Here is a 27,459-nt window from a genome sequence, read left to right as displayed (position 1 = left end):
CTATAGGTGACTTGGAGAGGAGGCCAGGCTTTTATGCAGGTTGGGATTCTGGCTGTGTCTGTTCCGGCTGCGGACAGACGAGAACGTGCTGTTGCAGCCCGGAATCTTGCATTTGTGGGGCTGGCGGAGGTGCACGGTTTTGTAGTGAGCCCTGAAGGTCCCTTTATTACTGTACGTCTTTTGGCAGAGGTGACACGTGATGGGCAACCCAGAAGGCAGGCTGGCGAGGCTCTGGTCGGCCTTCTCCATCAGGACACAGATGGGGTACTCATCTTCCCCGGGCACAAGGTTCGGCCCGTCACAGTTCCCATCGCTGTCCTCCATGAGCACGGTGCCTTCCTCGCTGGCCCCGTCTGAGTCCCAAGAGGAATGGTTGCTGTTCTCTGACTTCATGCTCGAGGTAGTGCTCAAATCCAAGATGGTGCCCTCGCTTGGCAGACCGGAGTTGTAGCTCTCCAGGCCGGCACCGTGGACTTGGGTTATCGGGTAAACCAGGCTGCCCACCCGACTCGCTCCCTTGAAGATCACAGACGTCTGGGAGGCTTGCTGCGTGAAAGCCACGTCCTGGAAGGTCTCCTTTGCCACGTCCTTCAGAAGGTAAGCTGCATGGAAATGGTCTTCGGGGCTCTCGAGTGCTTTCTGGGTCAACACTTTTTGGTGGAGGTTTAGGTTTGAACTGTGTCTACAAGAGTGAAAACATGGTTAGCGGTGGGTTGGGCTGTTGTTGTAAAAACAGTCATCACTCCGAGTGGAGACACTAGGTAGATACCAGAAAAATCTTGTGGCATGGAAGGAGTGACCATAGGGGGTATGGGATGAAATGTGTGTCCAGTGGACACTGGCCCAGGGCCGTTCACTGCCTGTCAGAAGTTAGCACTGACCAGGAAAGCCGGCCGTCTGGAAGCTGGGAATATGTAGTTCTTCTTAATTTCTACCATGTGACGGACACGTAACTTCCCGCACCTCATCTACTGAGGACGGCCAGCCTACTCCAAGTAGGTCAATTCCCCTGGGACTCTGGAGCCAGGGGATCCCAGAGAACACCTGTCCCCGTAAGTTAAGCAGAGGACTTCACTGCAATGAAACCAAGAAATAACTTCTAGAGCGGCACTGTCCAGTAGGGTAGCTACTCCCACAGGACGAGTGAGCACCTGAAACGTGGCTGCGTCATACACAGTAATGGTAATATTCTGGATAGACTGACTGAAACAAAATACATTATTAAGACTTATTTCACCTGTGTCTTTTTACACTTTTTTAATGTGGTTACTAGAAAATTTAAAATTTTCTATGTGGCATCAGGGTCTACAGCATTCACACTCACATGACCGCAGAAGTGCTACAGGTGAGAAAATGTGATTGGCTATTACATTGCGTGTGTGTGTGTGTGTGTGTGTGTGTGTGTGTGTGTGTGTATGTATGTGAGAGAGAGAGAGAGAGAGAAAGAGAATTTAAGTTCAGTTCATATTTGCAACGTTTCACAATAAACCAGACAGGAGTTTTGCAAATGCAGCACTGAACCCACCACCAATCTTCTACCCAATGATTATTCCTGAAGGGCAGATAATGAGTATCCATTATGACACATTCTTGCTCACACAATATCATTTGGATGTAACTTGTCAATCAATGTTGGCCGTACTGAGAGATCCCCTGCTGACTTCGGACTGGCAAAAATAGCCCTTACTGCAAGGGTATGAGCTTAAAGGTGATAGGACAGTGATTCCAAACAGAGAAAATACCTCCCCCACCACCCATACAGATCAGAATGCCTGCCAGGACCACCAGGTGAAAAACACCCCCACCAAAATAACTAAGAATCAAGTTTTCTCTTTGAAACCTCCAAAGACACCGTGGGGGTGGGGTGGGCAGAAATTCAATCTTATTTCATAAAACGTAACAAATCTGCTATTCGACGTCTCTCTTCTATCCCTTACACATTTTTTTTTTCTGGACATAATCAGAACCGTGCTCCCAGATCACCCACTCTGCAAACAACTCTTATCAACAGCAGCTCTGCCCTGTGATTATGTCAGCGTTCTGGGTAGAAGGGGCAGGTATGTGTCGGCAGAAAACCAGACGCTGGATTGACACGCAGGTCCTGGCACATAAGTGGTAGGAAAAAAAGTCAGACAGACACGTTTACCGGAACCTTGCACAGGAAGGTCCCTGAGGCAACAAAGCAAAGCTCTGGGCCTGAGTCCCCTAGACACACCAGGAGCAGACCTGTGGGATCCTCCAACCTTCTCCTTAAGACCTGGAGGGTTAGGTGCATTTCCCGAGGTGCCACGTCTCCTAAAACCAGTGACGACCACAACTGCAAAACCATCTTGGCTACATGCCAGGCTTCCTGTTGCTTTCAGGACTGCTGATGCCGAGCATCCCCATCCCCACCCCCTCTTCCTCCTCTGTTCCGGCCTTGTCAGGCCAGTGGTTCTCAAAGTAGGGTCTGGGCACCCCTTGTGGTCCCTGAGCTTTTTTTCAGGGGTGCCCTGAAGTTAAAACTCATCTCATCATCGTGATACTCAGACGTGATCTTTTCCACTGTCGTTCCTTCATGAGCCTACTGTGGTTTTCCAGAGGCTACGTGACATGTGGTACTGGAACAGGTTGAAGGCAGAAGCCGATGTGAGAAACCAACTGTTTTCTGCTAAGCCAGACGTTACAGAGATTGGCAAAAATGTAAGACAAAACCACTCTTCTCACGGAGTTTTTGTGCTGGAAAACGGGGGTTATTTTTCATGACATGTTATGTACGTTTTTTTTCCCCTTGTTTCTCATGTTATGTATGTTAACATATAATAGGTTTATTATTGTAAATGATGAAATAAATATTAATTTTTTTCTCAGTTTTGGTGTCTAATGCAGTAAACATACATAACTTATAAACCCAAATAGACACAAGTTCTTGAAGGCCCTGAGGTTTTAAGAATTTGTAAAAGGGGTTCTGAGACCAAAACGTCTGAGAGCTGCTGGTTTAGTCATGCCTCTTCCTCCAGGAAGCCCTCCCTAACTTCTCAGAAGAACCTAGTCAGGGGCCCCACTACGTGCCCACAGCAGCCTCCCTCTCCCATTATAGCAGCTGCTGCAATCAACCGTCAACGCCTGTTTACTGCTCTGTCTCCCCCACTGGCCTTTGTCAGCAGGGACTGTGTCCACAGCACCTAACAGAAGGTTTTTAAATATTTTTTGGCTAAATAAGCATCCAGGCGTTGTCCCAGTCCCTTCCTGCGGGGTCCTACTGACTACTGTTGGCATCAGCTTCAAGAGGGGAGGACACCTGTCCTGACAACACAGTTCTCATCGCTGGCCCAGAGAAAGGGTGGTAGCCCCAGCCCTGTCCACAAAGCTCTTTTTAAAATGGTGCCATTTTGGGGCGCCTGTGCAGCTCAGTGGGTTAAGCGCCTGCCTTCAGCTCGGGTCATGATCCCAGGGTCCTGGGGTTGAGTCCCGCATCGGGCTCCCTGCTCTGCCAGGGAGCCTGCTTCTCCCTCTGCCTGAGCTCCCCCTGCTTGTGTTCCTGCTCTCTGTCAAAATAAATAAATAAAATCTTAAAAAGATATAAAATAAAATAAAATAAAATAAAATGGTGCCATTTCAATCAGGTTCTAGGTAAAATGCATTCCAAGTTCTACACCACCAGAATTAGTAGTCTAAATTTAGAATTCAAGATGCTTTCCTGTGGTGGGTGAGGAGGCCTGTGTCTACAAATAGCTCAGAATATAAGAAAATATTAAATATGTGAAAAAATAAATATAAAACAAAGGCGAATGTTAAATTCAATATGCCTTCCAATTTAGTGCACACCGTAGGCCAGAACAGTATCGTAAATATCAAGGATGACCTGATTGATGGGACTGTCTCTTCTTCAACATAGAGCTCATTCATGAACAAACCCTCCTCTTGGAGGACGAAGGAGAAGGCCGGCTTTGCTAATCCGGGGACCCTGGTGGTCTGGTTCAATGTGCCAGCAACAGAAACAGGAATTTTAACTAATATCACCCATGCTCTACCCTCTTTGCTCAGTGCGAGGATGTTCTTGCCCAACTGCTTCAAGTCAAGATCCTTTGAGCAAATATAACATTTTACTGTTCTGCAAACCATTTGGTATATTTCGCTTTGCATTTCGACTAAGAGCTAGTCCTTCCCCTAAAGCCTCCTGGGGTCACCTCTGGGTTATACGTGTCCTCCCCTTCCCAGGCTGGGGTGATGGGACTTGAGTTCATGAAGAAAAGCACAAGACAGTAGGGCCAGTGCTGTGTCCCAGAGTGATGACAGACTCTCTCTGCCTGGGCGCTCGGCAAACAGCGAGACGCTGTGTGGGGCTCATGAATACCCCCAGCCCAAAGACTTCTCAAGCTTTCAACCAAGATCACAACCCCCGAAGTAACCTGCTAATGAGTGCCTCCCTTCTCTGATATCTTAATAAAGAAGCATTCTCCAACCACACAGTTGTTCTTCCTTTCGAATGTAGCTGGTGAACCGGACATGAGAGAAAACGTTTCATTTGAAGGGCTTCGTATCATAAAATGGAAAAGCAGACAAGTTTTGTTGTCTTTCGTGATGCTTTAACCCCCCTCTTCATGTGAGACTAGTTCATAATTCCTTATCCCAAATCATCTGCGCCAGATACATTTCCGAATTCAGGGTTTCTCAGACTTTAGAGAGGCAGAGAGACGCATAAGCTCTAATATTTTGTTCATGTCCCCGTAATAAATCCAACGAGTATTTCTGCACTGAATGTATAATTTTAAAAATCCACACAAAGAGAGATTTAAAAAAAAACAAAAAGCAAAAAACAAGACTACCCATAGCCTCATGTGCTTTCACAGGTCAGGTTTTGTGGTCAAACGAGTTTAGGTCTGGAACTGAAAATTCAAGCATGCGGATGCAGAGAACAGTGTTTCTCAAACCGTGGTCCCTGGGACGGCAGGAGAGTATTGCCTGGGGACCCAGAAACACAAACCCTCAGTCCTCATCCCACACCCGCAGAAGCAGAAATTCTATGGGCAGGGCTCAGAAGGATGTGTTCTTAACAACCCTCCCGGTAATTCGGGTGCGTGCTGGAGTTTCAGCATCATGGCTCTGGAAGAAATGATGGCCAAGAGGTGTCTTACCTGTCTCTGCTCCGGCGTGAGGGGAAGGTGGCTTTGCAGCCCTCCACCGTGCACACGTGTGTTTCTTTGGCGTGCATGTTCTTGTGGTGCATTTTCACACCGCAAGCGTTTTTGAAGGTCTTCTTGCAGATGTCACACTGGAAGCGAGTGTCTTCCTTCTGCCTCCCTAACGTGTGCTGACCCACAGGTTCCGGCTCCCTGACGTCCTCGAAACAAGGAAAAGCCATTCCTCCGCCGGACAGAGCGCTGAAAAGCCCGCCAGCCAGCAGGCGCTGCTGCAGGTGGATGTAGTCAGGGAAGGGGACACAGGGCTCTGTACCGGCTGTGAGGCGAGGCTCGCGGCCACCAGCCTCCGGCTCCCGTGGCACCGCGGTCAGGGCTGGCTTCTGCTCAGCCGCCCTCTCTGAGGGCCGTGTGGCCCGCTCGGGGGTCCTGCTCATGGCTCCGCTTGACTCCGTCCCTGAGTCTAGATGGCAGACCCTCTCCCCCTCTGGGAGGGGCCCCCCCGGGCCCCCGGACCGTGCGTGCCGCGCCCCAGGTGCTCTGTCCAATGACCGGGGGCTGTAGGCCTCGGGCTCGTCATCGCTGGCCACCCGCAGGGGCGCGTCTTCGTCTGAGCTGAGAGCGTGCCTCTTGTCATTGGCTACCCCCGTGGCCTCCTTCTCTATTTTGATGGGCATACTGGACTTGCGGGATTTCTTCTTGGGAAGGGCATCGAGCGGGCCTTCGTTTGAAACCAGCTGCTCCGGGATGGAAGAAGACAAGAGAGGGAGGGAAGGGAGCAGGCCGGGGGTGTTGGCCAACTCGGCGGGGGTGGCCGGACTGCGGTAGAAAGGAAGGACCGGCTGGACCGTCTTCAGGTTGGGGAAAAGCACCCCGTTTTGCCCCACGCTCGGGAAGGCCGGCTGGCCCCCCGGGTCGTCCCCGGACGCCGCGTAGCCAGGCAGGGGCCTGCAGTCTGGGGCCGGGAAGCCCGGGCGCTCGTAGCCCCCCGAGGCGGCCAGGTGCAGGCTGTTCCTCAGGTCTCTGTCCCTGTTGTTTCTGTTCATGGGCATGTGCAGCCGGGGGTTGGGGTTGGCGCTGTGGCGGTTCCGGCTCCTCAGGGAGCTGAAGACCATGTTACACCCTTCGATGGTGCACTTATGCTTGATCTTCAGGTGGACGGCGTTGTAGTGGATCTTGAGCGTGCCTTTGTCGTAGAAGGTCTTCTCACACGCCGTGCAGAACACGCGGCCCTTCTTGGCACCCAGGCTGTGCCTCTCGGGCCTCGCTTTGGCCTCGGGGGACAACTGTGTCCTTTCAAGCTTAGTGACAATGTTGTAGGAGCTGGAATCACTTAAAGGGGCACCATCTTCCTTTTTGGGAACCGTGTCCGGGCAGTTTAGACACGGCTCTTTTTCCGCCTGAAATGACGCAGGACTGGAGGTTAAGAAGCCGTCGCCAGCGAAGGGTCCATGCATCTCCTGTTTGGGCTCCTGACTCTGGTCCTGCCCCGGCTCCAGCACGTAGTGTTCGGGCAGCGACCCTATCAGCGTGGGGGGCACGGGGTTGAAGAACTGGAAGGGCAGCATGAAAGTCATGTTGTTTATGAGGTTCTCAAAGGGGTGCAGGCTGCTGGGGGTCCCCTTGTCCGCAGGGGCGGGGAGGCTGGCGCTCCTGTGGCTGCAGCTCTCGATGAACGCCCTGATGTCCACGTTCGCCGCGGCCGGCGGGATGATGATGGACTGCTCCTCTTTCTCTTGGATTGCCATGAGCTCCACGATGGACTTGGTCTCCCCAAAGCGAAGGAACTGCTGCAGGGTGGCCACCTCTTCCTCACTGGTCATGATGCTCCAGTGATCCAGCACCTTTCCTGAGGCATCCTAAACCAGAATCGTAAAGCGCAATTAATTTCCTACTCTGTACCCTCTTCTCTAGAAAGAGTCACGCGGTCGGGGCCTCCACTAGCACATGCGCATATCAGAAGGTGACACCCCCTCTGGGCAGCCCCCCACTCACGCTACTCTCCTGGGCCAGAAACCCTACACAGAAAACAAACTGCACAAATGTAAACAGTGCTCTAAAAGAGAGCAGTAAAATGCTAGGACTCCGGCCGAAGGGAAATTGGGTGATTATTTTCCATCTTATTTCAAACCAATTGGTGGTCTTGCATCCGGTGTCATACTTTTCCCCACTATAAAACGAAAATCTGTTATCGTTTGAACAATAGTCACGTCTTGATCTCAGAAGGAGGGAGGGAGCAGTCAGACCTAGACAGAGCTCAAGTATTTATTTGCTGCAAGGTTAATAATCTTCCCCAGCAACTAACATCAGAAAACAAATGAACCCGTTATCGATCTACTGCCTGTGTTCACAAAGCAGAGCCGTAATTACACTGGTGTGTTGGAGATCTTTCAAACTCTAGCAAGGCCTAACTTTTCCCAAAACTACAATAAATATTTTATCACAGAACATGTATTTGATGGCCTACTGAGATTTTTCACAATGCATGGAAGAGTTTTGAAGATGATGAGGGATGTAACGTCATAAATTTTTGATGCACTAGAGGTTCAAGGTAATTGATTCCATATTTTTAATCCTAACGCTAGAAAGCAAGATTATTAGGATCATTAAATATTGATCTATGTCATAATGTAAGATCATAATGCTACTCTACATAAAAGGTTGCTTCTAGCCTGCTGGGGATCCACCCGAGGTGAGCAAACGTGCCTCCACAGGATGATCATGGGCTTCAGAGTTAAAAAGAAACAGGTTCGAATCCTGGGTCTGCCACTTACGACCTGAATGACGTTGGCCAAGATTCAGAAGCACTCTGAGCCTCTGGCTTTTCAACTGGAAAATGGGGATAATTCACCTACCCTGAGAGATTTACTGGAAGAGTGTCCAGGTTGATAAAAGACTAAGTGCTTGCATTGATGATGACATGGCCTACCTGGGGTAAGACTTAAGTGTATGTTAGTCTTGGAAGTATATTCATCCCCCCATTTCACCGAAATTTTGGCATTTTCTAGTAGAGTGTCAAGGGGTAAAAAAAAAAGCTGTCGTCGCTCCCTACGTCAGAGAAATGATATAATTCGTCCCAGGAAATTATGTTCTTTGCCTGTGGATATGAAACACGAGGGCCTACCTCCATGACAAGGTCTAGAAGGACCTAAGACTACTCTGCAAGGTAACAGAGAGGGAGAAGGAGTGAAAGGCACAAGGGAGAGATGCAAGAACACGTGAAGAGACCAGAGGGGAATCGAGGGGTGACAGAACAAGCAGGAGCCAGAACACAGACGCATCAGAAGGTGACGGAGCCCGGGAAGGAAGGCCAGCTTCTGCAACGTGCTTCTGGAACATACGCTCCTCTCACCCCCAAACCCTCAGTCTTGTGTCCATAGGTGGCCTGCGGATAGTAACCCAGGGCCAAGGCTTTACTGTAGTAGGAGCCGGCTTAGTGATACCCAAATCACAGAATATGTCCATGCTCCCATGTCTGGAAGTTTCACCGGTATTGAGGAAAGCACCAGATTCTTCCCAGAACATCAGGTGGGGGTTTAAGCCATTACGAAAGGATGCCCGCCCACAGCTGGAGCAACCGGGTTACGCTGGTTACATGCGCGTGGATCGGAGAAGACATTCCAGGAGAACGGTGGCCATGCTCCTCATACCTGCAGCACGTATCCCCGGATGTAATCCTGAAGGGTCCAGTCCAAGGCGTGCAGGATCTGCAGCACCTCATCTTGCTTCAGCACACTGAAGAGCCGGTCCAGTAGGATTTTCAGGCGAACAGGGATGGCCTGGGTCCCGTAGAGCATGAGGCTGCTAATATCAAACACCACATTGGACTGGACAATTTCCACCTGGCTTGTGGGATACACGGGGGGGATCCTCAGCTTGCTCAGAGCTGAAAAATCAAATCGAAGAAACACCCTTTATAAAGATTTTTACTTCTCAGAGAAACACTGCCCGGGGGTGGGCTAGCGCCAGCTCTGTTATGTTTTCCGATAGAAAAAAAAAACAAAACAAAACAGGAATATGCAAATGGTTCACAATCCTAATAGCTATCAGGCTCTACGTTATTCACAGGAACTTCTAAAATAAAATGAACTGGCCTGAGACTTCTTTTCTCCCGTCCCTGTCCCTAAGGAGTGAAAAACAGCCCCATGTAGGGCAGGTGCAAGGAAAAGGGATAAAGACAAAGGTGGCAGGGCACATTAATCAGAAGGCTGAAAAATCGGGCAGAACGGGGTCTGCTGGTGAAGAGCTGGGGCCTGGGGATCGGACGGATCTGGGTTTGTCCCCTCTCATCTGCCACATCCTAGCTGTCAGGCTTGGCCAGTCAAGCCACCAAAATCTATGCCATCCCATGCGACAGTCCTCAGGTGCACACGGCTATGCAGATTTAGAAAATTTTTAATTTTATGGAATTATTTTTACTTTCTTAAATTATTTTATTTCTTAAATTAAACAAAATCAGAAATTCAGTTCTTCAGAGTCCCACCAGTCACATTTCAAGTATTCAGCAGCCACACGGGGCTAAGTGTGGGATCAGCAAATAAAAATACGGGGACAAACTGAGGGTTCTCGAGGGGAGGGGGGTGGAGGGATGGGTTAGCCTGGTGATGGGTATTAAAGAGGGCACATATTGAATGGAGCACTGGGTGTTATAAGCAAACGATGAATCATGGAACACTACATCAAAAACTAATGATGTAATGTATGGTGATTAACATAACATAATAAAATAAAATTAAAAAAAAGAATTAACCAAACCTAAAAAAAAAAAAGATATTTCTCTAGACTGAAATTTAAAGTGTATCTTATTTAACCATTAAAAAAAAAAATACAGGATGCCCGGTGAAACGTGAACATGAATTTCACAGAAACAGGAAGTAAGTGGGATAGGTTTATCCTAAAAATATTCACTGGGACATACGCAGGCTAAAATAATCATTTTACCCGGCAATCCTGGAGGCTACTGCATTAGACAACGCAGGACATTTCTGTCGCTGCAGAAGGAGCACCCTGAAGCACCTGTTTGTCTGTCTGCAGAGCGGGGCTAAGACCCTACCCACCATGCAGCGCCGTTAAGCTCCAAAAAGGGACCATATCGAAAGCGCTCAGCCTGTCAGCCGGCAAGAGCGGGGACACCCACGTGTTGGCCGTCCTTCTCAGGCATGAGCTCCGCTCCCGAATTACTCTAAGTCATTCAGAGGGGACACGAGAGGCCGAGGGAGGAGGAGGAAAAATAAAGTTACCATGGGCCACCCATCCATGTCTGCACTGCTCACACTGGCGGTGGTTTATCTTCCCGGGTTTGAAACTCTGGCAGCTACAGTTCAGAGTGCAGCCGATAGCCTGCAAGAGAGAACGCGGCACGCGAGCACGGGGCGGTGCGCGGAAGCCCGGCCGCGCTCGCAAGACTGGGCGCGGGCCTCCGCTCGGTAACGTCCACGGGGCAACGTGCGCCCACTCCGTGCCAGACGCAGGCGGGAGACCCCGGACCCCGTACCCAAGAGCAACGGGCCCCGGGCCTGCGGACGGCAAACACATCCCCCGGCGGCTCTGCGCGCGACAGGGGGGCTAGGGAACATCACCACGCTCCGTGGGAAAATTCTGGACGGAGGTATCTTACTTGTTCATTTTTTTTAAAAAGACGTTATTCATTTATTAAAGAGGGGGGGGCGCATGGGTGGCTCAGTCGGTTAAGTGTCTGTCTTTGGCTCAGGTCATGATCCCAGGGTCCTGGGATGGAGCCCCACGTAGAGATCCTTGCTCAGTGCGCAGCCTGCTTCTCCCTCTGCCTGCCACTCCCCCTGCTTGTGTGCGTGTACTCTCCCCTTCTCTGACAACTAAATAAAAATCTTTAACAAAGTGAAATATTTATAGAAAAAATAGAGCACACGAGTGGGGGGGACGGGGAGAAGCAGAGGGACAAGCAGACTCCCACTGAGCAGGGAGCCTGACTCCCGGCGTGATCCCAGGACTCCGGGATCATGACCTGGGCCGAAGGCAGATGCTCAACCGACTGAGCCACCCAGGCGCCCCCTTGCTTGTTATTAAGAGCACAGAAAGGGTGAACAGTCACATTTTCACCAATCTCTTAAGTTGGCCAAAGCAGTCGCCCCCCAAAGTTACACGGGGACCATTCTGGAACAAGTGAGAGAGAATGATCTGAACGGAGAATCATCCGAATGTGGACGCAGTTATCCCCCCACGTGGGCTGAGGCTAAAAGTCCACACAGACGGAGGACATGCCGAGGCCGACCACACTCAGGACGACTCCCGGGTTCCACCCCCTGGGCTGCGTGGCGTGGCTGCCGAGGCCCGGCCAGGCGGGCGGACCCGTGTGCACGCCCAGCTGCACGTCCACGTTCACACGGCTGAAGAGAATACACAAAGGTACGTGTCGGCTGAGTTCCGGTATTGAGAACAAAGCTTCCCCTATATTTTTAAGATGAATTCCCCCAAAGGGGATGGAGGTCTGAAGAATGTGATGTACTATTGAGAAAAAGCTCTCCTGGGAGCTGCATCAGGGAGGCTCCCAGAAGAGCCTCCCTGAACTGGGGTGTGCGTGTTTGGGGGGGACCTCCATCTGTCAATTAAGGGACTCTGTGGCCTCGTGTGGGGACAGGAAAGGGTACACCCTGTCCCAGGACTTGGGAAACTCACTTTAAGGAGTATGTGACTAGTCTTCACTTAAAAATCAGTTGCCCGTGGGAATGTAAAATGGTGCATTCACTTTGGAAAACCAGTCTGGAAGTTCCTCAAAAAGTTAAACATGGGGTTACCATAGGACCCTGCAATTCCACCCCTAGGTATGCGCCCAAAAGGAATGAAAACACAGGCCCACGTAGAAGCTTGTACCCGAATGCATAGCTGCATTATTTATAGTCGTCAAAAAGTGGAAACAACCCCAGTGTCCACCAACTGATGAATGGATAAACAAAATGGGGCGTATCCATGTAATGGAATATTACTTAGCCATAAAAAGGAATGAAGTACTGACATATGCTACAGCATGTATGAACCTTGAAAACACGCTCAGTGAAATAAACCAAGGAAAAAAAGTCACAGGTGGTAGGATTCCATTTGCATGAAATGTCAAGAAGATGTCAATCTGAGGCCGGAAGCAGCCTAGCAGTTACCAGGGCTGCGCGGAGTGGGCAGGAGTGAGGAGGGATGGTTAATGGGTGGCAGTGCGGGGCAGGGCGGGGGGGGGAGAATATTATTATTTTTGTTTTCATCTTTTAAAAAATAGCTTTAAATTGAGATACAATTCAGATATCATACAATTCAACCACTTAAAGTATCCAAGTCAATGATTTTTAGTATATTCACAGAGTTGTGCAAACATCACGATCTGATTTTAGAACATTTCCATCACCTGCAGAAGGAGCCCTGTGTACACGTTTATGGTGGGCATAGGTATTCATTTCTAGGTCTTCCTAGGAATAAAATTGCTGGATTGTATAGTAATTCTGTTTAACTTGAGAATCCATCAAACGGTTTTTCCAAAGTGGCGCACTCTTCTGCATCCACATCAGCAACGTAGGATGGTTCCAATTTCTCCACGTCCTTCCCAACACTGTTGTTGTCTGTCTGTCCTGAAACAGCTAGACTAGTGGGTAAGAAGTGGTATCTTACTGTGGTTTTGATGTGCATTTCCTCAATGGCTAATGGCGATCAGCATCTTTTCATGAGCTCATTGGCCATTTGTAGGTCTTCCCTGGGGACACATCTGTTCGGATGCTTTGCTCATTTTTTAATTGGGTTGTTTTGTCTTTTAGCATTGAGTTGTAAGAGTTCTTTATATATGCTTAGTACAAGTCCCTCAACAGATGATTTGCAAATGTTTTCTCCTGCCCTTGGATTATCTTTTCACTTTCTTCATGGTGTCCTTTGAAGCACAGATGTTTTCAATTTTGACCAGAGTTGCTTTTTAAGGTGAAGATGTTCTAAAATTACATAGTAGTGATGGTTGCACAACTCTGTGAATATACTGAAACCACTCAGTTATAGACTTTGTAAGGGTGAATTTTATAGTCAGTAAATTATATCTCAATAGAAATATTACTGAAAAAAGAAAAAAAAAACAACAACAACCAGTCCTCTACACACCTATTAGAATGGCCAAAGCCCAGAACCCTGATAACACCAAATGCTCATCAGGAGAGCAACAGAGACTCTCATTCACTAGTAGTGGGAATGCAAAATGGTGCAGCCACTCTGGAAGACAGTTTGGTGGTTTCTTATAAAACTAAACATATTCTTACCATACAACCCAGCAATCACATTCCTTGGTATTTACCCAAAGGAGCTGAAAACGTATGTCCACGCAAAAACCTGCTCGCGGATATTTATACCAGCAGCTTTATTCAGGATTGCCAAAACTTGGAAGCATGCCCTTCAGTGGGTGAATAGGTAAGTACACCGTGGTCCATCCAGACACTGGAATATTACCCAGCGCTAAAAAGACATGAGCCACCAAGCCATGAAGAGACACGGAGGAAACTTAAGTACATATTACTAAGTGGAAGAAGTCAATCTGAAAAAAGTCTACACACTATATGATTGCAGCTATAGGACCTTCTGGAAAAGGCAAAACTATGGAGGCAGTAAAAAGAACAGTGCTTGCCAGGGTTAGGTAGAACACAGAGGATTTTTAGGGCAGTGAAAATACTCCGTATGATACTATAATGACAGAGACGTGTCATTATACATTTGTCCAAACCCACAGGATGTACAACACCAAGAGTGAATTCTAAGGTAAACCATGGACTTTGGGTGATGATAACATGTCCATGTAGGTTCATCAGTTGTCACACATGTGACAACTCTCCGGTGGGGGATGTGGAGAATGGGTGGCTATGCATGTGTGAGGACAGGGGTATATGGGAAATCTTTACTTTCAGTTTTGCTGTGTATCTAAAAGTGTTCTAAAAAATAAAGTCCCCCACCCCAATCAGTGACTCTGCTTAAATACAGGCTAAAATCTCCCTGATGTGACGGTTATTTCTGATTCCTTTCGGATTACCATGGGCCTGAACAGAGCAACTAGATGAGATTTTCAGGTGAAGGAACAGGGTTGCTCATAACTGAGGTATCTAACGGTGTTTCCTGATCCCTTTCAGAAGGATCAGAAAAGAGAAAACATGTTTGTTCTTTGTAAAGCCATACAATATCCTACAAAGAACTCCCTGTGGTCACAACCACTGCTTACTGTAATAATGCATGCACTCTCATCAGGGGTGGTATCATTCCAATGGGGTGAAAACTAGTTCTTGGGGGAGGTAAAAAAAATATTCACTTTATGTACAAAACACAGATACATATACATGAACAGAAACACAGTATATGGTATGTACTAAAATTTCACTGGGGGAGGCACAATTAGGAAAAAAAACAAATCTAGTCTCCTAATGAAGAAAAGATTGAGAAATACTGTGCCAGAAATTATTTCGCCTTTTGGTTATAGAGATTCTACTCCTATATACTGAACACATACATCGAGATTCCTATGCACATGATGATATAATATCCTTTGACTGGAAAGATAAAAACGAGTACTGGCTTAAGTTCTATTACACGCAGTCCCCAGAGGAACGTCCCATTGTTGGTAGCACACCTAACATGCTGTCCAGATTCTCAAACAACCCTGTGACTCTCAACGCTAGCTGACCCAGGAACCGGCTATCTCTATTCTCAACAGCTCCCAGCACACTCCGTACTAAGCCTCTGGGATTTTTCACAACCTACATTTTGATAAATACGACTGCTTTAAAGGAAACTTTTAAAAGAAAAAAATTCTTATTTTGGTCCCTGTCCCTCAAGATGCCATTCACTGTTTGCAAGACGCTGGAACAACACAGAGTAAATGCACATTCATTTATTCAGACAATAGGACCCGCTTCAAGCACAGAAAGATGTCCTGGAGCACACACTTCTTGCTTCCCTGAAGATTTTGCTTAAAAGGCTCTCGCTCGGGCAAAACCCCAGGAAGCTCTGGGTGAGTCCGTCTCAGGCCCAGCTCAACGAAACTACAGAGGAAACAATCCCAAGCACATTTCATAGCCTAAGATTGAAACTCACTTTTTCTGTATCTCTTTGACACCTGACTCAGGGTTCTTCAACTCCAGGATGTTCGACATCTTGAGTCACATAATTCTTTGCGGTGCTTGTCCTGTGCATTGTACGATGACTAGCAGCATCCCTGGTCTCTACCCATCAGACAACACAGAAACGCCCCTCCCTCTTCCAGTTGTGAAAACCAAAAACCTCCCCAGACATTGCCAAATGCCCGTGGGGCAAAACTGCCTCCAGTTGAGACCCACTGGCAGAACCTGACTATTCAGTTTTCGTAGCTTTTAGTTTGGGGACGGAATTTTAAGCAGCTTTATGTATAAATTCAATGTATGAATGCTGTCTTATTAGAAATATTCATGTGGCTCTATATGAACCTATTTGAATAAGGCTTAATAAAGCTCATTAAACATCCATGGAAATAAATCTCAGAGGAATTATTTATGAGCTAAAAAAGCTAATTACAGTGCCTCAGAAAACTTCCAATATTAAGGCCCTTGAGTTTTTCTACCCATATCAGAATTCCACGATGTGGTAAAAATTATAGCACCATTATCTAAAGACAAATTAAAACTTCTAAAATGAAATCAAACCAAAAAATTCTAATTACAGGACGAAAAGTACTCATGCAAATCAATATGGAAAACTCTTAAAACTTCCATCCTTTCCCCTGGAATCCTAATACTTGTTCCATTCTTCAGAAACATAAAGCAGATGTTTACAACATTCTGAACTCATCAAGACATGATTATTGCTTTTTACGCACTCATTTTAATCAGACTATTTCCGAATTGTTATTAGTCACTTTGATGTGCTACGAATCAACATTCAAAATTCTGGTTTGCTTTTTTTGTAGCTGTCATCTGCTCCTTCATTCATCCAGAAGTTACTGACACACCTAGTATGTGAGGGATGCGTCCGTGATTTGCAGTCTGTGGGATGGAAAGTTATGACCTCATTTTTAGGTAGGCTCGAGGGTCCCACTTCCTTCTGCAGACACCCCTGCTCTACCTTCCGTTTGGGGAGATACTGACAGTGGCCGGCCCAGACACACAGCGGGGTCAATGCCTAGACATCCGTGGCTGGGTGGGGCAGGCCTGACCGGACTTGAATGCTTGAGCTTGAGAGTAAAAACTGTCCACTTTAAAGCTGATTTCATCTGTAGCGCATGCAGATATTTTCCCATCCCTGAGGATAAATTCAGGGGGATAGTCTCAGGGATAGAATGCAAGAGGAAGAAGAAAAATTATAGGCCCTGGGATCATGACCTGAGCTGAAGGCCGACGCTCAACCGGCTGAGCCACCCAGGCGCCCAGCCTATTTAAATTTAAATTAATAAAAATGAAACAATGAAAAGTTCAATTCTTTGGTCACACCAGCCACGTTTCAAGTGCTCAGCAGACACACGTGGTTTCGTGGCCACCATACTGGACGGTGGACATACAGAGCACTCCCACCATCACAGAAAGTTCTCCTGGACACTGTGAGTCCAATGGTGAGACTGGATGTTCTTCCAGCACCTGGCCTCTCACGTGGTGGCAAGCCTTCACAGCTGTCCTCATTCGACCCTCACTACGCGGCTGTGAGGAGGGCATTCTTCTTAGGATGCGAATCTTATGGAAGATTCGTAATTTTCCCAAAGTCACACAGTTGGTGAGCTTTCCTGAGCGTTTCACTGCGTGTGAGGTACTGCACTAAGCAGACCCCTTTACTGTCTCGTTTCTTCATCACCACCTCCCGGGAGGCAGGTATGACTGTCCCCATTTTGTGGATGAGGAAGCTGAGGAACTCACAGGCTGTCAGGGTGGTCTCTAATCCAGATACTGGAGGTAGGTTCTATCTTGAAATATAAATATTTGGCGCTAACCATTTATGGTTTCATTTAATTCCTACAGCAACTCTGGGAGTCAAGCATTATCATCCACATTCTGCAGATAAGGACATTGAAGTTTCACACTGCAAAGAAACTTCACTTATAATACATGAATACATAGAAACCGAATGTTAATGAGCCAGGCATTGTTCTAAACTCTGGGGTTAAAGTGTTGAACAAGACCAACGAGGTCCCTGCCCTCCAGGGGCTTACAATCTAGAGGAGACAGAAAATAAACAATAAACAGTACCAGTTCAGAGTAAGGTAGTGCTATGAAAAACTAAACCAAAAGCTATGCTAGCAATTTTACTGGGTGGCATGGAGGGATAGGGTATAAGTAAGTGCCCCTTAGATAAGGTCATCGTTGAAGACTTTTGCAGAGGCAAGAGCTGAGCTGAATCCAAGGGACACCAAGGAGCCAGGGGAAGAAGCGGAGAAGGGAGGAAGTGTTTTAGGGCAGAGGGCATAGCCAGTGCAAAGGCTCTGCGGCACGAAGGGGCTGAGCGCCTAGGGAACAGAAAAGGAGTCAGTGTAGATGGAGTGAGTTAGTAAGGTCAATGGTAGAAAATGTGGGTCAGAGAGGTGGGAGAGAGCACTCTGCATAGGATCTTGTGGGACAGGCCAAGGAGTCTGGATTTTGTTCTAAGTAACCTTTTTTAAAAAATTAATTTATTTGACTGAGAGGGAACACAAACAGGGGGACTGGCAGAGGGAGAAGCAGGCTTCCCACCAAGCAGGGAGCCCGATGCGGGACTCGTTCCCAGGACCCTGGGATCATGACCTGAGCTGAAGGCAGAGCTTAACAACTGAGCCACCCAGGTGCCCCCTAAGTAATCCTTTATAAAAAAATATGAAATGAGTTTGATCTGCCTGTGTTAAAAAGAATCCCTCTGGATGCAGAGGTGGGGAGCCTGTGCTCCTTGCTCCTCACTGAGCATCTTCCACCGGGAGGCAGTAAAACCTACAACTGGCTTTAGCTGGCTTAGGTCTTCCTTTCCATTAAGCCATAGAACCTTCAGCTCCATGCCTTGGAGCCTTTGCCTACAAAGGGCTGGGTATCTGTTTCTGCTGACCTCAGAGGCCTATTACCCATATTAATGAGGATATACAGGTAAGAGCTGAAGAGAACTATCCGTACGATGGGAGTGTTGCTGGATAAGGCCCACACCAAGGTTCTTGGGTCCTCTGGGCTCTGGTGGTCTGACTCCACACAGACAGAGCTACCAAAAATACCTGTTATAAAATCCTCCATAAATGTTGCGACACAATGAATCATTCCTAAAAGAGGCAAGGAACCCATGAACCCTAAACTAGCACCCAGCAGCTAGCAGGGGGCCTGATACTCTGTGGGTCCTCCACTGGGACTAGCTGAGAGAAGAGTGAGTGAAAGAATGAGGCAGTGGCGCTGTGCTCACTAATTACAGATGCCCACCCCACAGCCTTTTGTGGGATCTTCCTTTCTGAGTCTCTGTGGGTGGCCGGGTGACTAAGCACTGGCCAGTGGTAAGCACGTGGAAGTTGCTAGGTGGAGCTTTACAGAAAGCTCCTTGTAAATGGGAGCTGACTCAGTGGCGAGACTTCTTTGCTTGTCGTCCTTCCTCCTTCTTGGAACAAGAATATGATGGCTGGACTGTAGATGCCATTTTGTGACCATGAGGCAACTCGGAGGTCATGCCCTAAGGAAGGCCGCACGGAAAGGACGGTGACTGTTAGGAGCTTATAGTAGCAGCAGGATGTAGTTCCTAATTTACACACCGACTGCCCTGCTGGCCATGGAGAGGGTCACATAAAAACTCATGTGGAAAGTGGCTAATGAGGAGAAATCACTGAGGCCAAGTTTAGAATCCGTAGTCATGTCTTAAGTGTGAGATTCTAAGGCTGTGCCAGACTCTCAGTGGTAAGAATCATAATTCCCTGACTTAAAATCAAAGGAGCCAATCTGCTAAATCACAAATAACTTTTTAAGTCACCAACCTTTAGCATAAAGCTGCTTCAGGTTTTTCCAAGTTATATTTTTAAGTGTTGATACAGACAATCATTAATTATGTTTGAGTCTTGGAAGGCTACAATGCAGATCAAAAACTGCCAATCAGGATATATACTACACAACATCCTCTAAAAGGACCACCCTCAGCTTGCGGGGTGAGGACCTGGTTTCTCCCACAGTGAAATCCTCACCCCATTCTCACTGTGGCTGCAGGGCTAGGCTTCGTGGTTCAGGACACTGCATCATTCAAGGGAGGGAGGGCTCTACCAGACTGCTCTGCAGGCCGCTCGGCATCTACCTCTCACACACATTTTGTAACTTCTTATGTCTTTTGTGAGAATTGGATGTTTTTTGCTCCCTACCTCCTGTTCTCTCATTTTTCTGTGCCTTCTTTCAATTTTTAAGTTTTCCTTACATATACAAACCCACAGAGGTCTAACTAGGACTCTGAAAATAGCATCCCCCTTTGCCAGATGGGCAATAAGGAAAATGGGGAAGAGGAGAGGAGAGAAGCCATGAGGGCCTTTTGGGGGAGGCTGCAGGTGGCGCCGGGCCGAAGGCGGCCTAGAGAGGGACACAAGACCAGACGCTGGCCTCATGCCATCTTCCTCCACGAGCAGTTCAACAAAACGGTACCAATTGATTTAACAAATTGCTTTTGTTGTTGCTGGTGGTTTTTGTTTTTAAAGCATCTACTATGCACTGGTAATTGTGGGGAGCCTCCTAGGGACACAAAGATGAGGGCCTCCCAGCGTCTGCCCTAAGGGAGCTCGTGTCTTCACTGGGGAAGAAAGCCATACAACTCGACCGGTCAAGAAGCGCAGAGCAGAGAATGTGGCTCGTCAAAAATTGGCGTGAGTCACTCACTATATTAAAATCTAGCAATTCAAAAGATACTAAAGACAAAAGAAAGGCTCATTGGCCGCCTTTAGGGAACCAATGAATTGTCCCCCAAACTGGGAAACAGAGGGAAAGAATCAAGTATATACCTTTTTTACACAACTGTATTTCAGGGTAACCACACCTCTGATGAGACAGAGATTCCCTTTACAGAAGCGTCCAGTGAATAAATGAATGAAGAATTAGAATTCCACAAGTCCTAATGTAAAGGATGATGACCAGGCTATTTGCCCCTGGATGGAAAGATATATACTACTGTGGACGGTGTGCTCTTGTGGAAAGCATCCAAATCTGAATCAGATCAAGCCCCTCGGTCAACTCCGGTGTCCAGAAAACACAGGGACAGAGGAACAACCACAATGTAAACAATACCGTGAGGAAGCAATCGCTAATCCAGACTGGGGAGCATTCTACAGAACAAATGGACCAGCTTTTCCCACAGAGAAACTGCAGGGAAAAAAGTGTAAACTGACAGATGAAGAGAGACGCTGTAGGGATCTTCTCTGGATCTTGATTTGGACCCATCAATGGTTAAATAAGCCTTGCCAGACAATCAAGGGCATTTGAACACGGATTGGGAATTTAATGACATTAAAGAGTTATGGTTAATTTTTCTAGGCGCTCTATGAGGCCGGAGGAGGCGTGCTCTCCTCAGTGCGTGCAGGAAATGCCACGGTCCTAGGCTCATCCCGTCCCCGTGTGTCAAGGCCAGGAGGCCCGGCCACAGACCAGAGGTTTCTGCCCTGGGCCAGGGGAGCACACCTCGAGAGGCAATGGGGTGAGATGGGCGTGGGCTGTCCAGATGGGCAGCCAGGCGTCTCTCTGTTGGCTTCATGGAACCATCCGGATTCCCAACAACTAGGGGACACCCTTTACCATGAGCACAGTTGAAAAAAGGGCCCCAGGAAGCCTCCCAAACCAGGTAGGCATCATTTGCAATACAAAAACAACAGAGTCTGCTTTCTCACTGCAAGCACGGGGCTGAGAAGAGAGGCTAAGGAAGAAAGAGCATGGAGAAAGGTCTGGTTCTGAAAGAGGAGCAGAGGGGAGGTAGAACCCAGGGCACAGATGTTGGGCCAAGTCTACCTGTGAGTAGAAAGTATGCGGGACACCCTTGCCTTGTTCTCTTGTTGCTTAGTTCAAAGAGGATGGTGGGGGAAAATACTTGTTCTTTTGATCTCTATAAATCAAAGTATAAACTCTGTGCCAAAATAATTTAACAGCTGTGCCCTTTTTTCTTAAAATTATTAGTTCTGAAAACAGAAAACACAAAAAGTAGAAAAATATCCAAATGTTACCTTACGAACCAGACCAATATTTCTTCATTAAAAAAAAAAAAGGCAACCTAACAATAACAAAAAACTATACGAAAATATAAATGACATGGACACATTTTTTTCTCCCTCCTTGATAACCTAAATTTGGGAGGACCTCAGAGGCAGTCTTCAGAAACCTTTGGTAACAAAAAACGGAGGGATGTTCACTGAATGTGCAGGAACTTCTGAACGCAACAGAGTCAGGGGGAATAAAAAACAAAAACCAACACACAAAAAAAGACACTTATACTTTAGGATAATTTAGGATAAGGTGGCCAGTCACACAGGCAATGCGACTTTGCGTATGGCGCCCACCGCGGCAATATAATGAAATTGTGAACATTTCTAAGGAAAATTTTGCAGATGTTTCTTTTAAGGACTTAAGGAGAACTAGAGTTTAAGAACTAAGTGTAAAAAATAAATAAATAAATAAATAAAAGCAGCCCTAGATTTTCAAAATGAAATTTTTAAAGAGAAAAGACCAGAGTTAGCGAGTTATGCCCTCCTGATCCCTGCCTTAAAATAAGGCATGCTGCATCATGAAATGTTTGAGGGGTCCGTATAAAAACTTTACCTTTGTAATGAATAATGCAAGAAACAGAGGGCTGCAAGACCTGGACAAGGCTTCTGGGAGCTGGTGGAGGGCTGGAAAATAATTGTGATGTTTGTTTGAGTGTGTGGGAGGATCATACCAGTAATCTGTAAGAGGAGACAAGCAAATACAACCATATGCAAGAAAAAGTTAGTAGCCTGAATTAAAGTTTTCCTTAACTGAGACAATCATTCCCTTCCACGTTAGCGGAGTGAAATTATCATCCCCCCAAGGCAAACTTCTCCTATGATGTGTTAGGCTGCTTTATAGTAATGAACCCAAGCGTGGACGAGAATGGCGAGAGCCCTTTTTCCTGCTACACGTATATGAAGTTTGAGAAGGCCCCAAATCAGACTGAGGCAAAACGGGTCTGCTCTTTGTTTTGATTTACCCTTTTTGGGATAAAATAGGCATGTGTCTATGCAGAGAAAGGGGGCTACACCGGAAACTGAGAATTTTCAGAATTAAGAAAAAGTGCTTCAAAGAATGACAAGATAAGAGGAAATAAGGTTTTCAGGTGGAAACCAATTTAAAAGAAAAAAAAAAAAACCCACAAAACTTTCCAGATGTCTCTTCTGCACCGAACCCAGTTATCTTTTAACATCTCTCAGATAAGACATCAAAAATAAAATAGGTAAATAAATAAATACAATTTAAAAAAATCCACAGTAGGATATTTGGAGTAAGGTAATTAAAGAAAATTTCTTGGTTCTCTAAATCTTGATTTTAGATATATAAAAAAAAAATGAGTGGCTCAGCAATGAGATTTCATCTTACCTGGGGTACTTCTAGTTCTTTTTAAACAGGGCTGTTTCTGACAAAAGTAACTCACTCTAAGTGACATCTGTAGAGGTGAAAATTCACCCTGGGGTAAAACATGCTCCTCCTGCAAGTAATTTACCTGTGGAACCTTCGGGGCAACTTTTTTAATGGCCACTGTCAAAATAACTTCTAAAGCCATATACAAAGGCTAAAAGACACTTCTGCCCCTCACCCCGTATGCTGCGGTTTAATTTTACCGACAAACTGAACTTTTAAAATGTTTATATTTATCCCTAGACATTCATAAATGATAACGGTATGCTTAAAAGACAATTATTAGTTGTTCCATGGGGAAACTTGTATGGTTTTTCTCACCCACTGGTGTGGATCTTTCTTCTTTCCAAGCTAATGGTTCTGAAATATGGAATATGGGCCTGGGATGCGGGCCTACCTGTTTCAGGACAGAGATGTAAAAATGAACGAATAAACAAAAATCACGCTCTATGCAAACCTTATGCTTCCACGGGAATTACTTCATGTTGGTTAATATTTCTAATGTGAATTATAACTAGAGCAGACAGAGGTCTGCTCATCCTAGCGAATATCAAGGGCTATATAACCCCTCCCAGCTAACCACTTTCTGAGTGGAGGAGGGGTGTGTGGCTCAATCCTTACTATTCTGAATGCAATAGCATTTACAGGTACAGATGATTTTCCAAATTAAATTACGCAGATGTCTGAACATAATTATGAGTTCCCAAAGCACGAGCCGTGCCTGCGTTCAGTGAAGAGCGCACCACCTTTCCTCGGCATTGAACTGCAACACCAACACGTTCAAACCAACAGCTGAGTTGAAATCCTCATGCTTTCTTGGTGAAATTCAAGTTAGCAAACCTATCGGATGAGAAATCAAATGATGACTCACATCTTATTCTTTTAGGTCTGCCAGAAAGGATAAAGTTATTTATCAAGACTTATCATAGCAGACGTGGTGGTTATCTTTCCACACCCACTGAAAGCGAAAATCAAATCCTGGACAACTGGTCGTGTTTGTGAAGTCGTGTTGTTTTACACACCACACGAAAATGCTATTTGGACATATTAACACTACAAATGAGGCTTTCATAACATATATCAACGGATTTGGGAAGGGACAACTTCTCAGTTGTGAGAAGCCAGGGTATTTACCACTGAACAAAAGTTTTAACACATAAGCACGCATTTGCAAGCGAAGAGTCTAAGAGAAAGGTTCCACGAACTCTGCAAATTAAAACGATAAACTGGGAATGAAAAGGCGCCAGAAAAAAAGGAATAAGGTGATCTGCCAAATGCTGGTTTTCAATTCACTTTCAAGCTGAAATCTTTGTCACTTTGATGAGAATATATTAAAAAAAAAAATGTTGCTAGCTCTGCTGTGTCAGCAGCCCAAAGCTGCAGGAACGCACGTCTTCCCCTGCATACACACGCGCACACACACTCTCACACTCACTCACTGACAAGGATTCCCAGGACACTGGGCCTCTTCTAGGCCCCTTAAGTGTTAACAGCACAGGCCTGGCTGCGACCAGGCGTCTGGCCCGATTTAAATGCCCTGTCTTCAGAGAACTGCGGTGAGCATGGCCATAAAACTAAGGGGCATAACTGAACCTTAGAGTGTCTAACACCCCCCCCCCAACACACACAATTTTACTCCTACAATTAAGGCTGCTCGTTGGCATTCCATTTAACTGTCAAACTAGGACCGGTGGCAGCCCCAGAGCCACAAGGGATGCCTTAAATGAGAAGAGCGTGTTCCTACACCGCATTTGAGAAAGTTTGGCTCCGAGCTATGCACTGATTAATATCAGATCTCCTCCTTCCCTCGCCTCTCCACAATCTTGTCACATCTGGCTGACAAATCCGTAGGGGCTGATGCAAAGCCAGGCGACCGCGGGGCTGGGGTTTGGCGGGGGGCGCCCGAGGGGGCAGGGGACAGGAGGCGCCCCCATCCCACCCCCTAGCCCCCAAGCCCCCAAGCCCCGGCCCTGGGAGCCGACCCGACGCGGCCCCCTTCCCGGCCGGAGTTCCAGCCCCGAGCGCGTAGGCCCGGGTGCCCGGCGCCCCGGGCGGCGCCGGGCACTCGCAGGTAAATGAACACGACGGAGGGGCCGGCCGCGGGCCGGTCTGGCTTCCACCCGCGCGCTCGGCGGCTGCAGCGCTGGCATCCCTGTGGCCGCGCACTCTCCGCGCCCTCGCGTCTCGGGGGGCTTTCCGAGCGACCCGTCCGCACCGCGCTCCGCAGCGCTTCACAAAAGATCCGGAGCCCCCGGCCCTACTACGCGCTCGTTCCGCATCTCTCAGACCGGAGGTTACCGCGCGCTTAGTTCTCCAGAAACAAAACCCCGGGAGAAAGACGGCCAGTTGTGAATAGCAGCTGTTCAAGCCCGTGCGAACGACCTCGGACTTTCACCGCAGGCGCCGAGGGGCCGGGAGGGGTGCGGGGGAGGCGCGCTCGCCGCGGCCGCCCGAGCCCGGAGTCCCGGCGGGAGGGCGCCCCGAGGCTCGCCCGGACTCCGCGCCTCGGACGCGCCCAGGCCGTCCCGGGGACGCCTGGAACCCGCCTGGTCCGCGCGCGCGCCTGCGGCTCAGGGACGTCGGGCGGCGACGGGTCCCAGCGCCCCAGGCCGCGCCGCCGCGCAGGTGGCCTCGGGAGGTTGGCCCGGGGCGCGCCCCCAGCTGCCGACAGAGCCCGGCCAGAGCTGCGCCCCCGACCACCCCCCGCCCCGCCCAGCGCGCAGAGGGGGCCCCCCGCGCCGGGGGAGAGCCGCGCTTACCTCGGCCATCCTGCGGCCGCTGCAGCGCCGGGACTACCGGCGCGTGTCCCCGGCCCCGGCCGCCCCGCGTCCGCCCCGGCTCGGCCGGCGCCGCCGCATCCAAGCTTCGGCCGTCGGGGCCCGCTGCGGCGAAGTGGGCGGCTCCCCGGGCGCCCCGGCCGCGCGGCGCGGTGACCGCCCCCGCCCGCCGCGCACCGCGTGTGCCCGCACGCCCGCCCCCTGGCGCCCCGGGGGGTGCCCCCTCCGCCCCGCCCCGCCCTCCCCCCACCCCGCGCCGGGCCGCCGCGTCGCCCGAGGCCGCGGGCGCTGCTGCGCCGCCCGGGAAGCGCCTCCTGCTCCGGCGGCCGGCGAACGCACTAAATCGGCGCAGCTGATGCGAGGCCGTGCCCCCGCAGACAGCGGAGACCTCGCCGGCGGCCGGCGCGGAGGTGTCTGCCCCCGCCGGGCTTGAAGGCACTTGTCGGCAAAGACACAGACGTGTCCGTGTTTGCCTCTCCCGGGGAAGGGCGAAACGCTCTGAAGTTCCCTGGCTCGGGTCTCGGGGGATGATTCTGCCGCCCTACCTACCCTGGGGGCGCCCTCGGGGTCCCACCGCGGCCAAGGAGAGGGCTGCGCCACCCTCGCCCCCAGAAAGTTTATTTCCAGAGGAAGTGTGGGCACGTGTCCCAGGAGGTGGAGAAAGGGGGTCCCCAGGAGGCTCTAAGAACTCAGAAAGCCCCCCCCTCTCCTTTCCCTTTGTGCTGGGAGTTCCAGTCCCAGCTGTACCGCTGTCCCAGGACAAGTGACTTTGCTCTCTGAGCCTCAGTTGCTTCCGTTGTAAAATGGGGTTCTATTTTTACCTCTCCTATAGGGCGCTAAGGATAAAGGGAAATTAAATGTCCTGGAAAAACCGAACAGGAGCTTGGCCCCCAGGAGCAGATGGGGCGGAGCCTTTGGGAGAACCGGCTTCCTGGGCCTGAGAACCCAGAGGCTTCACCCCGCCGAGGAGCTGGCAGAGATCGCCCACAGCTGCTGAGGCAGGACGCGGCTCTTCTAACGCCCCTGGGCGGGCAGACACGGAACCTGAGCAGAATCAGGCCTTCTCTCCCTTCCCTTTTCAGTTCCCTGAAAAGATTCTCTAAAGGCCCGACTGGGTGGGGGAGGGGGGTCCTGCTTCCTCGTGCTGCCGTTTATTCTACCTACCTTGCTGCGGGTGTCGATCCTAGGGCAGGAAACAAAACCCGTCCTTAATCTCGGGCTGGGGGAGAAGATGTGAGTTGGGAGGAAGAGACGCATTGCAGTCAGGCAGACAGCGGCGCCTGGTTCTGCCTCTGAAAGGCGCAGACTTCTGAGGGGAAGCGCAGGGAAAGGGGCCGCCAGGGTGTAACGTGGAAGAAAGTGTGGTCCGCCGGCTCTTTGGGGTCCAGAGGGCCCTGCTGCCTCTCCACAGGCTGGACCCACATTCCTGGGCTTCTGGCCACCTAAGTATCCTGGTCTGCCGTGTGGGGCCCTTCCTTGTAGGTGTGAGGCCGCCTGTCTTTCAGGTTGTTGGGGAGGATTCATGTTTTTTCACCTGGAAACTTTATTATGAAGTTTTGCTTTGTGAATTCCAAACCTAAACTCCTCACCTTCCGTTTTTCGGTGTACTTCCCCCTCCCTGCCGGGGTGCAGCCTTGAGGCCTTTGTGCTCCTCTCTTCTCTAACCATTGTGACACAAAGTATCCTTCAAGGTCTTTCTCAAATGTCACGGCTTCTCAGAAGCCTCCCCAGCCCCGCCAACCCCTTGCTCCTCTCAGTGGCTTCCGTGCTCTGAGCCACTGTAGCCGACAAAGCTCAGGGTTTGGAGTTAGAACGACCCAGGTGTGGCCAGTTCCCAGCAATTGGAAACTGGCCGAGGAAGTCGGCTTTCTTGGCTCACTGTCCTTGTCTACAAAAGTAGGCATGAAACCGTGTCCCCGGCCAAGACTGGTGGAGCTACGGAGGATCGTCTCTGTTCTACAGAGGCTGCTCTCTTCCCCTCCTTTCTGCTGGACATAAAGCTGGCTTTTGAAT

General features: G+C 48.9%; 1 protein-coding gene across 1 annotated transcript; it reads right to left on the bottom strand.

Moving 5' to 3' along the window:
* BNC1 (basonuclin zinc finger protein 1) lies at positions 1–25,527 on the bottom strand. Its single transcript, XM_028089383.1, is given in 5 exon segments — positions 1–682; positions 5,118–6,979; positions 8,771–9,006; positions 10,361–10,460; positions 25,429–25,527. Coding segments are annotated over 5 exon segments (2,979 nt in total).
* Positions 25,528–27,459: the final 1,932 nt, after the last annotated feature.

The sequence above is a fragment of the Eumetopias jubatus genome, unplaced genomic scaffold (assembly GCF_037043125.1).
Source record: "Eumetopias jubatus isolate StellerSeaLion01/CBP00866 unplaced genomic scaffold, mEumJub1_p1.0 scaffold_7, whole genome shotgun sequence".
NCBI classification, from domain to species: domain Eukaryota; kingdom Metazoa; phylum Chordata; class Mammalia; order Carnivora; family Otariidae; genus Eumetopias; species Eumetopias jubatus.
Note: the sequence above shows the minus strand (reverse complement) of the source record. Positions and strands in the feature narration are given on the sequence as shown.